Source organism: Vidua macroura, chromosome Z (assembly GCF_024509145.1).
Source record: "Vidua macroura isolate BioBank_ID:100142 chromosome Z, ASM2450914v1, whole genome shotgun sequence".
In the NCBI taxonomy this organism is placed as follows: Eukaryota; Metazoa; Chordata; class Aves; order Passeriformes; family Viduidae; genus Vidua; species Vidua macroura.
The window spans coordinates 69,931,274-69,945,152 of record NC_071611.1 but is presented as its reverse complement, the minus strand read 5'-3'; the positions used below and the strand labels follow the sequence as shown (position 1 = coordinate 69,945,152).

The following is a 13,879-nucleotide window of genomic DNA, read 5'->3' as shown; positions in this document are numbered from 1 at the left end:
CTCCCACGTAAATGCAGGAGACATTTCTTGGGAAAATAGGCAGAAAAATGACACTGAAAAACAGAGGCCACAAAATTCAATATTCACCACTATGTATGAATGAAATTAAATGTAGAGAGTCCAACAAAGTTGGCTGTGAAAGGATACACAACTTAGTTAATAAATCATGTTTGCCTTTATTCCTTGGTTTTCTTTTTCCTTGCTTTTTTTCTTTCCATTTTTTGAGATGAATTTCTCAGAAAAGACATGGTTGCTTTTCATGAAAATACTTCTGAAAGCCTGTAGCTTATTCCAGATTACTTTCTCAGATAAATTGTAGCATATATTTCCTATTCTAGTTTTGCTGAGATATTAGAGCACAGAAGTTGATGGTCAGTACAACTGACAAAATGATAAACTATTTTATGTTCCCAGAAGAAGGAAGATAGATGATCCCTAAAAATAAAAAATAGTCAGTTAAGAAATCATTTGCATCTTAAGTAAGAATAAGATTTTTAGACAATATGTGGAATTTTAATATAATTTATCACTTTGTCCTTCTACAAAACCTGCTTTACAAATACTTGTAAATACATATTCAGTGAAGACACAAATCATTAGTGGAGTTATCATTAGTGGAGTTCGGAATGCAGCTCCTGTTGTTTAAGAGAAACATTTTTATCCATCACTCACAAGCTTTTAATTTACACAGCTAGTCTGCAACTGAAGATAAATGAAAAAGCATTAGCTCTTTTATATATCCTAGGTTCTAGAGATACATCTTTCAATTTCCAATATACTTTTGAGCTAAACTGTTCTTAATCAATGGCAGAAGAGTGAGAATACAGAACCATGTCTTGTTTTAATGTAATTATCACAGCAATTTGCCTTCCACTTTCAGAAGATGCTGTCATTAGCCCGATCAGAAAACCTGCCAAATTGCTACCGTTTCTTCTTTTATATTACAAGGGGTTCACTTTGAGATTTGAAATTATGGTTTTGTGATTTGAAGAGGAATGAAAATATCCAATCCTTCTCTTTAAGAAAAATTCTGTAGCCCTTTTTTTCTCTTAAATTGCTATAATTTGTTCAAGTATGTTGCTGCATATTAAAAAGGAATTACTGTATTTTTTTAAGTTTTATATGTATAATGTAGGAGCTGCAATTTATACATCTCTCTATGAATAATGAAGATTTCAGATTCATGAGATCTGTGAATCTCATTAGAAGGAAACCACAGCTATCCCACAACAAAAGAAGAATAGCATTTATTTCACTTCAGTTTTCAATACAATTTTAAAAGTCTGAACAATACTACTTTTGGCTTTTTCCCCCTAGCTGACTAGGGTAACAGATCCATTATGTGTGTAAACGAAAGCATCTGCTAAAACACACACAAAAAGAAAGGGTTTTTATACAAGCTAAAGATTTTGCTCTTCTAGTTTAACTGTTTATTTGCTAAAAGATTTTTATTCTCTAAGCTGATACCTCTGCAGCAGTACCATGTCACTGGGCTGAATATAGAATTTTCCAGAATTAATGAAATTGTCCTTGCTTCTAAAAAGCACCCATCTAACCATGTCATTCTCTAAGAGAAAGATGGACCCTCAGGTGATGATCAACAGTTCAAAATCATGATAAGGCCAACTATTAAGGAAGAATGCAATGTGAACTGATCAGCATTTTTATGAATAATAAAAATTTAAAAGGGAGAAATTTATTTAGAAGCATTGCTCCCTGGAACTTCCAGTTATTTTTACCAGCTGGCAACTTATGAGAAACACTTCTCTGTTAGTTTTATATGCCATCATTTTGACAGGTATTACAGTAATGTGCTCAAATTATTGTTAATGTAGACAAGTAGGAAGGAAAATATTCAGTGTTATTAATTCAACAGGCAGAAAGTAATTTGAAAGAATATTTATCACTATATAAATTACCACTGTCATTTCACTGCTTCTGGATCTTTATTAACTGCAATTTTTAGAAGAAAAAAGTTTTTGAAATGTATAATACTGGTAATATTTTTACCTGGAAATATTCTATAGGTGGAGTCTAGAAGTTCATCTGATCAAATGGGCAGAATTAGCAAACTGAATAACCAGCCAAACTGAAAGGCTCCTTTAAAATAGTTCTCTGCTTTAATAGAAAAATAAGCAGAGAATTGAGAGTGAAACCTTTTTTACTTACACAACTTCAATAAAAAATAGTGTGTTGCAGAAAACTGTGCATCCTCACAGAGATCTGAAATTGGTCTTGCTACTTTGCAGTTTGAGGCAATAGCATTCACATGAGAAAACAACAACAATCATGAATTTCATTCCTTTCAGGTGAGATTTAAACAAGAACTGTAAAGTAGGTATACTCCACAAGCAACCTTGCCACACTTCTGAAATCCAAAAGTGCTGCCATGGAATATTAGAAGACTTGTGCATTCCATTTATTTCAATTCACATGGCAGAAAAGATTGCAGATATTTCTGTTTACATACTCCTTTACCTTTACAAATATAAATGGGTAATTGATTGCTAGGATTTAACACAATTAAGTTGTCAAATGTCATGATAAAATAGCACTGTATATTCTGTACTTGCCAATTTCATTATTTATATGTCTACAAATAAAGTGTTTGTGTGTGTGTGCATATGTGATTGTTTTTCTGCCTTTTTTTTCCAATAACAGCATCCTCTAAGTCAAAATACATTATTTTCTCAAGTTGTAAGGGACTTTATTTGGACTATAGGATATTGTGCTATTATTGGTAATGCTGTTATTTTGTTAAAGTCCTAAACAAGGGTTCTGCCCCTGGGCATAAGGGCAACTGAAACTCTGTGGAGTATGTCTGCCTTAGCTGATCAACTTCACACAAAACGTTTCCAGAAATCTTTAATTTTGTTATGGCTACAGGCAACAGTTATAATTGGGCCACCTGGGAATATAATTCATTCAACTATTAGCAGGAAAAAAAAAATCAAAGTACACTTTTTATAAGACACTCGCTTGAGGAAGCAAAATACAACATAGAGAAGAGAAAGGCTGTATGAAAATGTTTTGCTTATAACTAAGTGTGTATATATTGGATTTTTTTGTAAAACATTAGAGAAATAGGAACATAAAGAGTTTTTCCATATCTATCATTATGGATACACATAATGACAATAAAGTCATTTCTTTGACCATTGCATACAAATTTGGCTTTCATGCAGTACTTCTCTAAGAGTATTGAGACAGAAGTGCACAAAAATTCCAGTAGCCCTAATGCTGAAATACCACTCCATAAGTAAAATGCCAACAATATTGTAAGAAAGCCCTTTGGATTCAAATCCATTTGCATTTATTCTGTGTGAAGTTGATTTTCTGATTGATTGTATGTAGTAATGTTATGATAATACTTGTGCCATTTTTCTAACCTAACTATATGTATGGCAGTCCTCAAAATCTTTTGGTCCAAATGTTACCTCTCATCTGCTAACATCTCCCTAAAATTCTTAGCAAGTACCAGACTTCTAAGATTAAGCTAGCAGTTCTATGTATTATTAATGTCATTCTGTGCAGATATTGCTGACTCAGGGTGTTATAAATCAATCTGTTATTTTTTTATTAATGACTGATAAAATCATTATAAAGTTGCATAACTGTAGATACCAACCTGTGTTGTCCTCAGAAATCAGCCAGCCAATGCCCCTTCCAAGGGCTAGGTTAGATGCTATGCAGAAATTATTTTATCTGTCATCCCTTAATGGTGGTCTGAGGAACACAAGCAGGTTTTTATGTGAAGTTCTAGTGCACCTTTGCACTAATCCAGTTTTGCAAACTTTAGCTTTTTTATTTATATAACTGCTTGTTGGTTTCAGTTATTAACTTGCAATGGAGATAACTTTTTCTTTTCATTTATCAAGTGAGTTGGTCATTAAACTGAAATCATTAAGATGTGAAGATTTTTTGGTTTTGTTATTGAAAACGACTGATCAAACTCTTTAGATAAATGCTGAATACTCATACCCTGTGTAGAGCTGCATAAAACTTGCAGTTTAAGTGATGACTCTACTCTTCCTTTTCAGTATTGCTCTAGATAATGTAGACATTCTTGGCACATTTTAACAGCTTTAGAGTCAGAACTACATTCTAAGACTGATCCTGATGCACCTATCAGAGGAGTTTTGGAGATCAGTACCAAATCTTACAATTGTTGGCAATTTAGTCAAAGAGTGTTCAATTCCAGAGATTTCCAGGATATGATATCAACTAAAGACAAGCTAAGGAAAAATAACTAGGAAAGTCCTGTTTAGGAAAAGCCCCTATACCTCTGTTTCTGTTCCTGAGCAGTGAATGAAGGTATCAGTCTCATTAAAAAGAAATGCCTGGTTTGGCTGATAGTTTCAAATGTAATCTCTAATTTACCTTAACAGGATTAGGAAAACTTGAATTCATCCTTTGAATTTAATAAGATCTGTTGTAGGAACGTAATGAAAACACTAGGTTAAAAAAAAAAAAAATCCTAGCCCTTTGGAATAATTTGATATCTAGAAATTCCTAATTTTAGAAGCTAGAAATTAAAGAAAACAGTGCTGAAATTATCCCTAGAACCAAATGACACAGCAGATTTAAAAGGAAAAAAAATTATCTAATAACTATTTTTGCTTGCATTTTGAATTTTTCATGAAAACTTGTGGAAGATGGCATAACATAAATTTCTGAAGATATTTTGTGTCAGACAAGTGGTGTCCCAAATCAGTAAATACTGGCAACAGGACTAGATGAGTAAATATAGCATGCTAGATCAAAATATGTATGAACATTTTATTGTGAATAGCTTTCAGTTTACCCTGAGAGTGAAAAAATCAGCTCATAAGTGTTGGTTACTTTATTCTAGGAAAAATATTTACAGATCGGTGGCAGTTTTCAGGCTTTCTGTTATGGGCAGATCATTTTACCTAAAGGAGAGTAAGAGTGTTGAGCACTGATTTCCCATTTTTCTCAGTATTTCAGACATATTTTGTGTGTACATAGCAGAGTGATGATGAAAATTTTCCAAAGAGGCACTCACAAAACCCTTTTGCCAGTGTACTATTTCACAGGGACTAGAAGGGTGTTCTTGTTCTTCTTTCCAAGATGAACTGCTAATTATCACATGAGAAATGTTCTCTAGCACGGATAATATTTAAATACTGTCTACACAACCACACTGTCATTGGATGAAGAAGTTAAGGAGGTCCTACCCCAGATAACATTTGTCATAAAGTCAAGTGCATTCTTCTGGGAAATAGGCAATATGGGTTCAAGTGTCTTTAAGCAAAAAGTATTCAAAATTATGACTTCTAGGTAACTGCTCTAATTGAGTTAAAGAGAAATGATACCACTTAGTCTTGCCATTTTCTGTAAACCATATTCTCCTTTGTTTTGTTTTTTCAATCTATTCCTTGGCCTGAGATAAATCCTTATTTCAGAAAGAAAAAATAATTTTCAAACCAGTCTTTGTTGCTTTTTTTTTTTTTTTTTTTTTTTTGTTTGATGACCAGGATTTGCAAAAACCTATTACTTTCATGCTTAATGATACGGGCTGCATTCTCTCATTATGTGTTAAAATATAATTGAAGAGCTATTCAAATTCAGATGAATGATTATGTATTAGATAATCTAAGTAGTTTATCTGCAGACAGTAGTCTTTCTTTTGACAGCTCAAAAGATGAAGATTAATGAAAGTTCTGTGAAAGAAAAATACATTTTACAGCATTTAAAGATGTGGAGATTTTTAGTTTTTATTCATTGAACAAGAATGTTTAACCTCAGAAGGGAAAATTGTTTTGTTTGTGTAATGAACTTATTTTGGGAATGACATTCAGTACTTTTGTTTTATCACTAGCCAGGCTGATCTTAACAAAGAGACAGAAGCTTGTGTTCTAATGGCAGGGCATAAGACTTCTTTTCATCTTAATTCTACCACTAGGGAAATGATGACAAGGATACTAACAAAGTTGACTTAGATATGACTTTTCACATTCATTAACGAAGAATAAAATTTTATTTCTTTTTTTCCTGTTTTTCAGATAGTGCAGTTTTAGTCCAATAGTATGGAGAATTTTAAATACTAAAAGTTTTTCATTGTTTTAGTGTCTGACCTGATTTTTCTCATGGTAAAGAAAAGGTATCAAGATCTTCAGATAGGGAGTACTTTTTTTTCCCACATCTGGATCCAGGTTGTTTGTCCCACTGCCAATTTTTTTTTTTTCTCCTTCTGTTGTGTAATCTTATATTGAATTTAGTTTGGCATAATTTTTAACTCCTTGCTTTATACTCTCAGGATTAAAAACACTTATATTTAACTTAAAGTTACATATATTCGATCATTTATCGTGAAGCATAGTAAGATATTTTTTTCCTTTCTCATGAGAGTAAAGTCAGTTTTTCAGACTCAAAGTAATTTCTTTCTGTAAATGTTATCGTTCCAAATACATCCATAGGATTTGTCATTACTTTACTGTTTAACAACAAGTTATAACACAAGTTGTTGCCTAATTTAAAATATTTGCTTAATGCTCCAGTAAAAAATGGAGAAAAACTACTCTTCAAGCTTTGGTCATAAAACAGCTGTTTGTCAGTGGCACTTCTGCAATGGTTTTATCAGGCTTTCTCATGTCATGTTTATTTTGTAACTGTATTTGGCACTTGGATGCCAAAAGCTTCCTTCTTCTGTTTAGTAAAGTATTAATAGCAAATAGCAAAAAATTTTATCTAGTAATAATTGTATCAGAAAAAAACTGGGACAAACAGAGGTGGTTTACCATAGATTTCTTCATAGGTTTTTAAGACTAAAAGATACCATTATAACATCCTCTGTCTTCCTGATACATGGACCGTATCTAAGTTAACCTGGTAGTTATCAGCTTAAACCTAGCTAGGCTGTACCTTGTGTACATGTCCTGAGTCCAATACAGCAGGGCATGGAGAGTGTTTACTACCTTCCTGTGTGTGAGCATCATCTTTGTAATGGATTTGCCTTATTTGTTTCTTATAACAGAGAATATGTTTATAGCACTGGCTCTAAAGCCATGATATCAATGCTATTCTAACAAATAATGCCAAATAGGTATGTGCTAAATCACAATAACTTCTATGTACTAGCAAAATTTGCAGCTATCTAGTAGATAAATAATGCATCTTCTTCAAGTTTTAAGAAAGAGCCAAATAAGCCACTGTCAGTTGCAAGCCTGTTTGTTGTGGCTGAGTTAACCATTAAGAGGAGTTTCTGGTAGCATGATAGATTCTGCCATGGGTCTCTGCAGCATAACTCTAATGAAAAGAGACTTTTGACTGTTTTTTGGATAGGCATAAAGTAGCAAATTACTGCGACTTTGGGGATTCTTCCCTTCCAAGCAATATTTCTGTGAATTGTAGCTTACAATTTGCAAGTATGTATTCAGCTGTAAATATCAAATATTGTGGGGGAGTTGTGCTATCTCTGATTTCATTTTGCTTTTTCAAAGTCACTTCTTGTTTTTTAGCACTGAAAAATGTTACTGTAACATAGCAATTTGCCAGAGAAGTACAGTTTGTGCCGTGAAGTTAAACCAGTTTTCTATCCAAGTCAGTCTCAGCTAGATGAAACTTCCAATGAAGATTGAGTATTTCTATTATCAAAGTAGAAGAACTGGATATTAAACCTTTCATTTATCTTTGTCATTGGGTGCAATCACTGCTCAGAAGGAAGCTCTCCCTGTTATCTTTTAAGGACAAAAATATTATCAGATATTGTGGTTATGGTGCTTTAAAATATTTTTTCACAAGACAGATCTTTGTAATGGTAGTAAACATTTCAGTCTGGCTTTTTACTTTTGGCCTTGAATGTGGAACACTGAGGGAAGAAAAGCAAACAATGCCATCAGTTGCACATGCTGCTGATGTAGGTGATTCAGTAACCGTAGTATCAGTGCATTTTAAAATGCTCAATTGCTCAGCAAAGATTTCAAAGACAGCCAACTATAGAAGTCATGGTTCTTAGGTTAATCTTTTATTTGTCTAAAGGCTGAAGAAAGCCGTTTACCTCTGTGATATGAACTGCAATAATCTTTAAAATAATTGACAAATTAATCCCATCCCAGCACTGGAGTTGTAAAGGTGTTAGGTTTAGCTGGGTTTGTCTGATTACCTTGTCTTATGAAGAATAAAAGTGCTAACTTTGACATCTCAAATTTAAGAAGGACATCCCAGATCCAACCATCTTGTGTGTTTTAATTATTGAACCCAATTCTGCAGTGTTATCCTCTCAAAAGAAGGCTAAAATAAAATCTTCTGCCAGTGATGTATGTGAAGAGATGCAGGACTTTTGCCTCTTGTAAAAAGGGACATATAGGAATAATTGATCTACCTGCAACATAGAATAATTAATATTTGTTCCCCATCTTTATTCATGTTATCTATTGCATTGAACACCTGTTGATAGCAACCATACAGTGCAAGTTTATTTCAGTAAAGTTAATTGTGGAGTTACTACTTAGCATTTTTTAATGTCTCCGTAAGTGTACCATTAATTAATTAATAGAAGTAATCCATTTCCGTTTGCCAAAGTCAAAAAATATCTCACATTTTTAAATGTATGTCTGCTTGAGCAACTTTGAGTAAATAGCTTCTGTTCCAAGTTAGAAATCTGTTATTCTAGGCAGTATTTTGTTTAACCACTGATAAAACTTCTTCCTTTACAATGAAATCAAAGCATGGGGTTTGATTTTGGTTTTCTTCATTCTCTAACTGGACATTACTTTCTTTATATTTATTTTGTGATAAATGCACCCAAACCTACAGTAACAACAAGGAGCCCCATCCTGCAAGTCTGCCCAGGAGTCCAAAGTTTTTCTCTTCTTCCGGCTTGCTGATGTTACCCTTTTCATTCACTTTCTGCATATCACAGGTTGTGTTCTTCTGTTGCAGGTGAACGAGGCCACAGTGGAGCAGCTGGTGCAGCAATATCCACATATAACCTTCAGTACTGTGCTGCAGGATTGCAAGAGAACACTGGAGCGGGCTTATCAAATGGGCTGGACACCCAATATGTCTTCTGGCTCCTAACTTTCTGTACCAACATGTTCCACTCTGCTGCATTCAGTAGATCTAATGGGGATTGCAGAAGGGTTTATAACCTTTCATATGATGCAATATAGTTGTGAGTTTACAGAGGTTACAGTAAAATGGCAAAAGCTGTACACTGACTTTAACGTACTGTACAACTAAGTACAAATATTGAAGCAAAACTTTAGAAATGCATTGTGGTTTTGTTTGCATAAAAGTTATAAAAGCCTTTGGCAAATTTCTTGAAGTGAATTCCTACTAGTTCTCGGGATAGTTTGAGTTATAGATGTTAAGCTTGTTTTCCTCTGTTTACTTTGCGTTGGTCCTGTGTGTTTCCTTTGATCTGTAAATGGTAACTCAGTGCTAGCACCAGTGCAGTTGATCAACAGAGGCCTGTGTTGAAACTGGGCACTAAGCTTGATGCTTTTGATTTACTAAAGCTATACAAGAGGTTTTAAGACGCAGAGTAATAAGAAAATCTACAGTGAATTACCATTTTCTTATCAACTCCTTCCCTTTTTTTTTTCTTTAAATATAAGAAACTGTAGTGATTTAAAATCTTTCCACCTTGACATTTTAATAATGAGTAACAGTGCTTACCCTAACAATAATAACCAGCTACACTTCATGAAGACAAAGAATAACTGAACACACCAACTATCAGAAATAAGTTGTCAATGCATATTATATTTGCCTGAAAAAATTTACTGTCTATTGTAAATGAACTTGTCTCCTCTACCTATACTGTTCTTTTGATAAATTGGAAATTTCAGATGAATGGGTATAAGTCAATAACAGGATCCCTCTCTGTGTGGTTTTATTTTAGAATGGATCTTCCAATGCAAATAGTGCTTACCTTGAGAAGGCCACCTAAACATGAGTCCCATAGTGGGTATCATTTTGTAGGATCAGATGCTTATTAATACAGTATGTACAAGAAAATATCCAAATTAAACACGTAAAATGATTAATTTTCTTTGTGGGACTATTATGATTTAACTCCAAACAGCAATCAAGTACCACACAGCCTCTCTCTCACTCTCTCTCACACATTGCATTCTAAGGAGTTAAATTTGAGCAGGGAATTGTGAAAAATACAGACATAGCAGCTTCAATTTGGAGTTGCCTTAACCTTTAGAGTATTACCATTTAGTTAAGAATGTTGTCAGGTGTGTAACACTGGATATTTGTTTTTCAAAGGTTACAGCATTTTAATCCAAACTATGAAATGCTTAAGCTTCAGCTGAAAAGTTGCCATTATTGTCAAAATGTTTTGCTAATCCAGAAGGCCTAATGCAGCATAATGTAGAAGCTTGTTTAGTATGGCTGTATAACCCTGTAAAGCTATTTGTTGATTTCCATAGCATAATTTTTTTACAACAGAAACATCAGCTCACGCTACTTCCAGTGAGGATGTTGAATGTTTTCTTATTAGACTTTTCAAAATGGGGATGAACTAATTTCTCTGGAAAAAAAATATATCGTAAAGATTTTGTTTAAAATAAGTGGTAAATACCTGTGAACATGTGTAATGCTATGCTGTTTATTTACTCCTAAATGGCAACAATATTTTAAGAATAAAGCCAGTGAATTATATTGCAGATATAGTACAGAATCTTAGTCAATTTTCTTTTAATGTCTCTTTATGAGTGCATTAAAACTATTCACACAATTTGTAAGTTTCTATTTTTTTGTGAGACCTTTGATCTTACAATAAATTTTAATAAAATAAGAAAGATGTGATGTTTTCTGTTTATCTGTGCTGCTAACTGTACTTAGACTGTACTAACAGAGAGTCTGAAATCTCCATCGTTGAATAGATAGAACTCAACTGGAGATGATCCTTAGTAAATTGGCCCTGCTGTGACTGACAGAGTTTAACTAGATGACATCCATAGATTTTTTTTTTTCCATCTAAAATGTATTGTAACTTTGGAGATTTTTAAAATATTATGGGTCTGGTTGGTCATCTCTATTTACTTCAGTCATATAAGTCTATTCCAGTAGTTTCGCCTTTTACTGACTCTTCATCTCTCAGTTTTATGAACATACTGATCAATAGATCTCACCGTGACTAATTAATTTTGGTTTTATATGGTATAAGAACCCTGGATTGAAATATGTTTTTCTAATTGCAGTGTTGACACAGATAGTTCCTTAATTTCCTTATATTAATATTTTCCAAAGTAGTTTTAGAGGAATAAATAATACTGCACACTCATCTTTGACATGTCATGCAGGGAAAATATCACTATGGTGGAAGAAAAGCTACTGCCTCTTGTAAAAATAAAAAATTTCTCATACGCAAAACATAGAGTGAACTTAAAAACTCATAGGCAGCTTCTGGATTCCCTAGGTCCAAAAGGCCTACTTTACTAGAAAAAAAAGTCCTTTTTTCCTCCAAATTCTTTGTGGGAACCTGCTGTTAGATAGGGTAACCTGTTGCTCAGCACTTGTCTTACCAGAACCATTTCTAGGATGGGCTTGTTCAGCCTGCAGGAAGGGCTAAGACAAACTCTTAAGTGTTTTCTGAATTAAGAGGTAGGTGGTTGTAGGAGAAAGACAGATAATGTCTATTTTAATTCGTTTGCTCTTTAAATCCAGGTGTAATTAAGGCTTAAAGCAAACTCAGTTCACCTGGTGGTCATTCCAGCCATCTCTCACCACCTAAAGGCTATGTGGAGGGGAGTGTTCGCATGCAATTTGTCTCACCAGGGGGAATGGCTACTGTGATGTTTCTCATGCAGGTTCAAAGTCACTTTGCCCAGGCTCCCAGATTAGTGGGAAATGTAGTGAAATACCAAATCCAAGATGGAATACCTCCCTTCTTAGCAGGTGCTCTGTGCAGTACTAGGCATATTGTAGTAGTTTTTGAGCAGGAATAAAGTGTATTTCTCTTAAAAATACCAAAACTGTGTAGTTGAGCCAGTTATGCCCCATCAGATGAGATGAGTCTGTTCAGGCTTACATATGAATATCCTGATACCCCAGGTGGGAATTTTACACCTGAGTCGGTTGTACAAGGGAGGACATGGGCATGGTAAAAAGTTTATCCCACTTCACTTGATCTGCTTCTTATCAGCCTTCTCTGTTACATGGCTCAAAACCCAGCTTGCTGCCAAAGAAAGATTGCTTTGTTGTGGCCTTCCTTCACTGGTGATCATCCTCCACTCGCTCACCTGCTCTGTGCCTTGGCTGTTCTTAGGCAGATCAGAGATTTTGCCACCACACACCCAAAAGCTCACCTCCCCGCTTTGGCTGAGGGTGCAAATCTGCCCCCAGCAAATCACATGCTGCTTTTGCCAGTGGCTAATTCAGTCATTAACCTTTAACATTTCAGTCTCTCACACTCCCCAGCAAAGGATAGACATGGACCTGTTGGAGCAAATCCAGAGGAGGCCACCAGGATGATGAGAGGGATGGAGCACTTCTGCTTTGAGGAAAGGCTGAGAGAATTGGGATGGCTCAACCAGAAGAATAGAAAGCTTCAGGATGAGGTAGCTCTGGCCTTCCAGGACCTGAAGGGAGCCCACAGAAAAGATGGGGAAGAATTTCTACAAGATCATGTAGTGACAGGTCAAGGGAAATAGTTTCCAACTGAAGGAGAGTAGGTTTAGATTAGTTACAAGGAAGAAATTCTTTACTGTGAGGGTGGTGAAGCACTAGAACAGGTTGGCCAGAGCAGCTGTGGATGCCATATCAAGGGGGTATCGAGGTCGAGATGGAGTTCTGAGCAATTTGGTCTCTGCCAGTGTCAGAGGGATTGGAACCAAGCAATCTTTAAGGCCTGGTCTAACCCAAGATATTGTTTGGTTCTACGAAAACAAGTTTTAATCCCTTTTAAATGAGAAAATAGCCCTGGTAAGAATAATTAACAAACAGTTAATTTTTTTCAGGCTCTCAGTTGGGCTCCTCATGAGCTCAATGATGTCCACCCACATTATCAAGATAAATACAGCCTTGGTGATTCTTCCTAAACTGTGGTGTTGACATGAGCAAAATCAAGAGAAGCAGCAGGTCCCATACACTTCGGTTTTATGAAAACAGAAGCCCAAAGCGAGCTTTCTTCAGGTCATGAGATCTTGAACAAGGAAAGGAAAAGGACTGTTACATCTAATGAATAATTAGGATAGGATAGGATAGGATAGGATAGGATAGGATAGGATAGGATAGGATAGGAGAGGATACAATATTTCGGTTGGGAGGCACCTGTAGTGACCAACTAGTCGAACTATCTGACAGCGCTGAGCAACAAAGGGCATCATCCAAAAGCCTCTTGAACACTCACAGGCTTGGGGCATTGATCATTTGCCCAGGAAGCTTGTTTCTGCGCATGACCATCCTCTTGATAAAGAAATGGTTATTAACAAAATAATGCTTTGCAAAACAATAGTGGTAAGAGCATGCATGAAAAGAATATGATGATACTTGACCTTGTAAACATTCAGATTTGTATTTTAAAGCACGTGAGGGTTTATGCTGCTTATTTATGAAACCCCATATTAGCAGAGAGTCACTTTAAAGTAGATCCATTTAAAGAGTCCATTATAATAAAATATTTAAAACAATGTTAACTTGCCTCTTGTAATTTTTTTTCTTACAGCTTTTCCCCTGAGTGATCTGTGATATTGTCAGTCTATAGGTGACTGAGATTTTTATTTGAAGTTCTGGTATACTTTGAAGCAGAGATGTGAAGCTGTTTTTTCAAACCACAGACACCCTGGGATATGCTCCAAGCTTGAGCATGTGGAATCTACCATAGACTGGCACTACTGAAAAACCAAATAATTCTTTGTGATAATAGCTCTGCCAATCTAAACAGGGTCAGTACATGGTC

At 35.0% G+C, this 13,879-nt stretch overlaps 1 protein-coding gene across 1 annotated transcript in view; it reads left to right on the top strand.

Moving 5' to 3' along the window:
* FBXL17 (F-box and leucine rich repeat protein 17) overlaps positions 1 to 13,616 on the top strand; it is a 278,048-nt gene extending 264,432 nt beyond the window's left edge. Inside the window, exon 9 of the mRNA XM_054003150.1 lies at positions 8,905 to 13,616. Within this exon, the coding sequence (XP_053859125.1) occupies positions 8,905 to 9,042 (138 nt within the window). The 3' untranslated portion in view covers positions 9,043 to 13,616. The remainder of the gene's footprint in view (positions 1 to 8,904) is intronic.
* Positions 13,617 to 13,879: the final 263 nt, after the last annotated feature.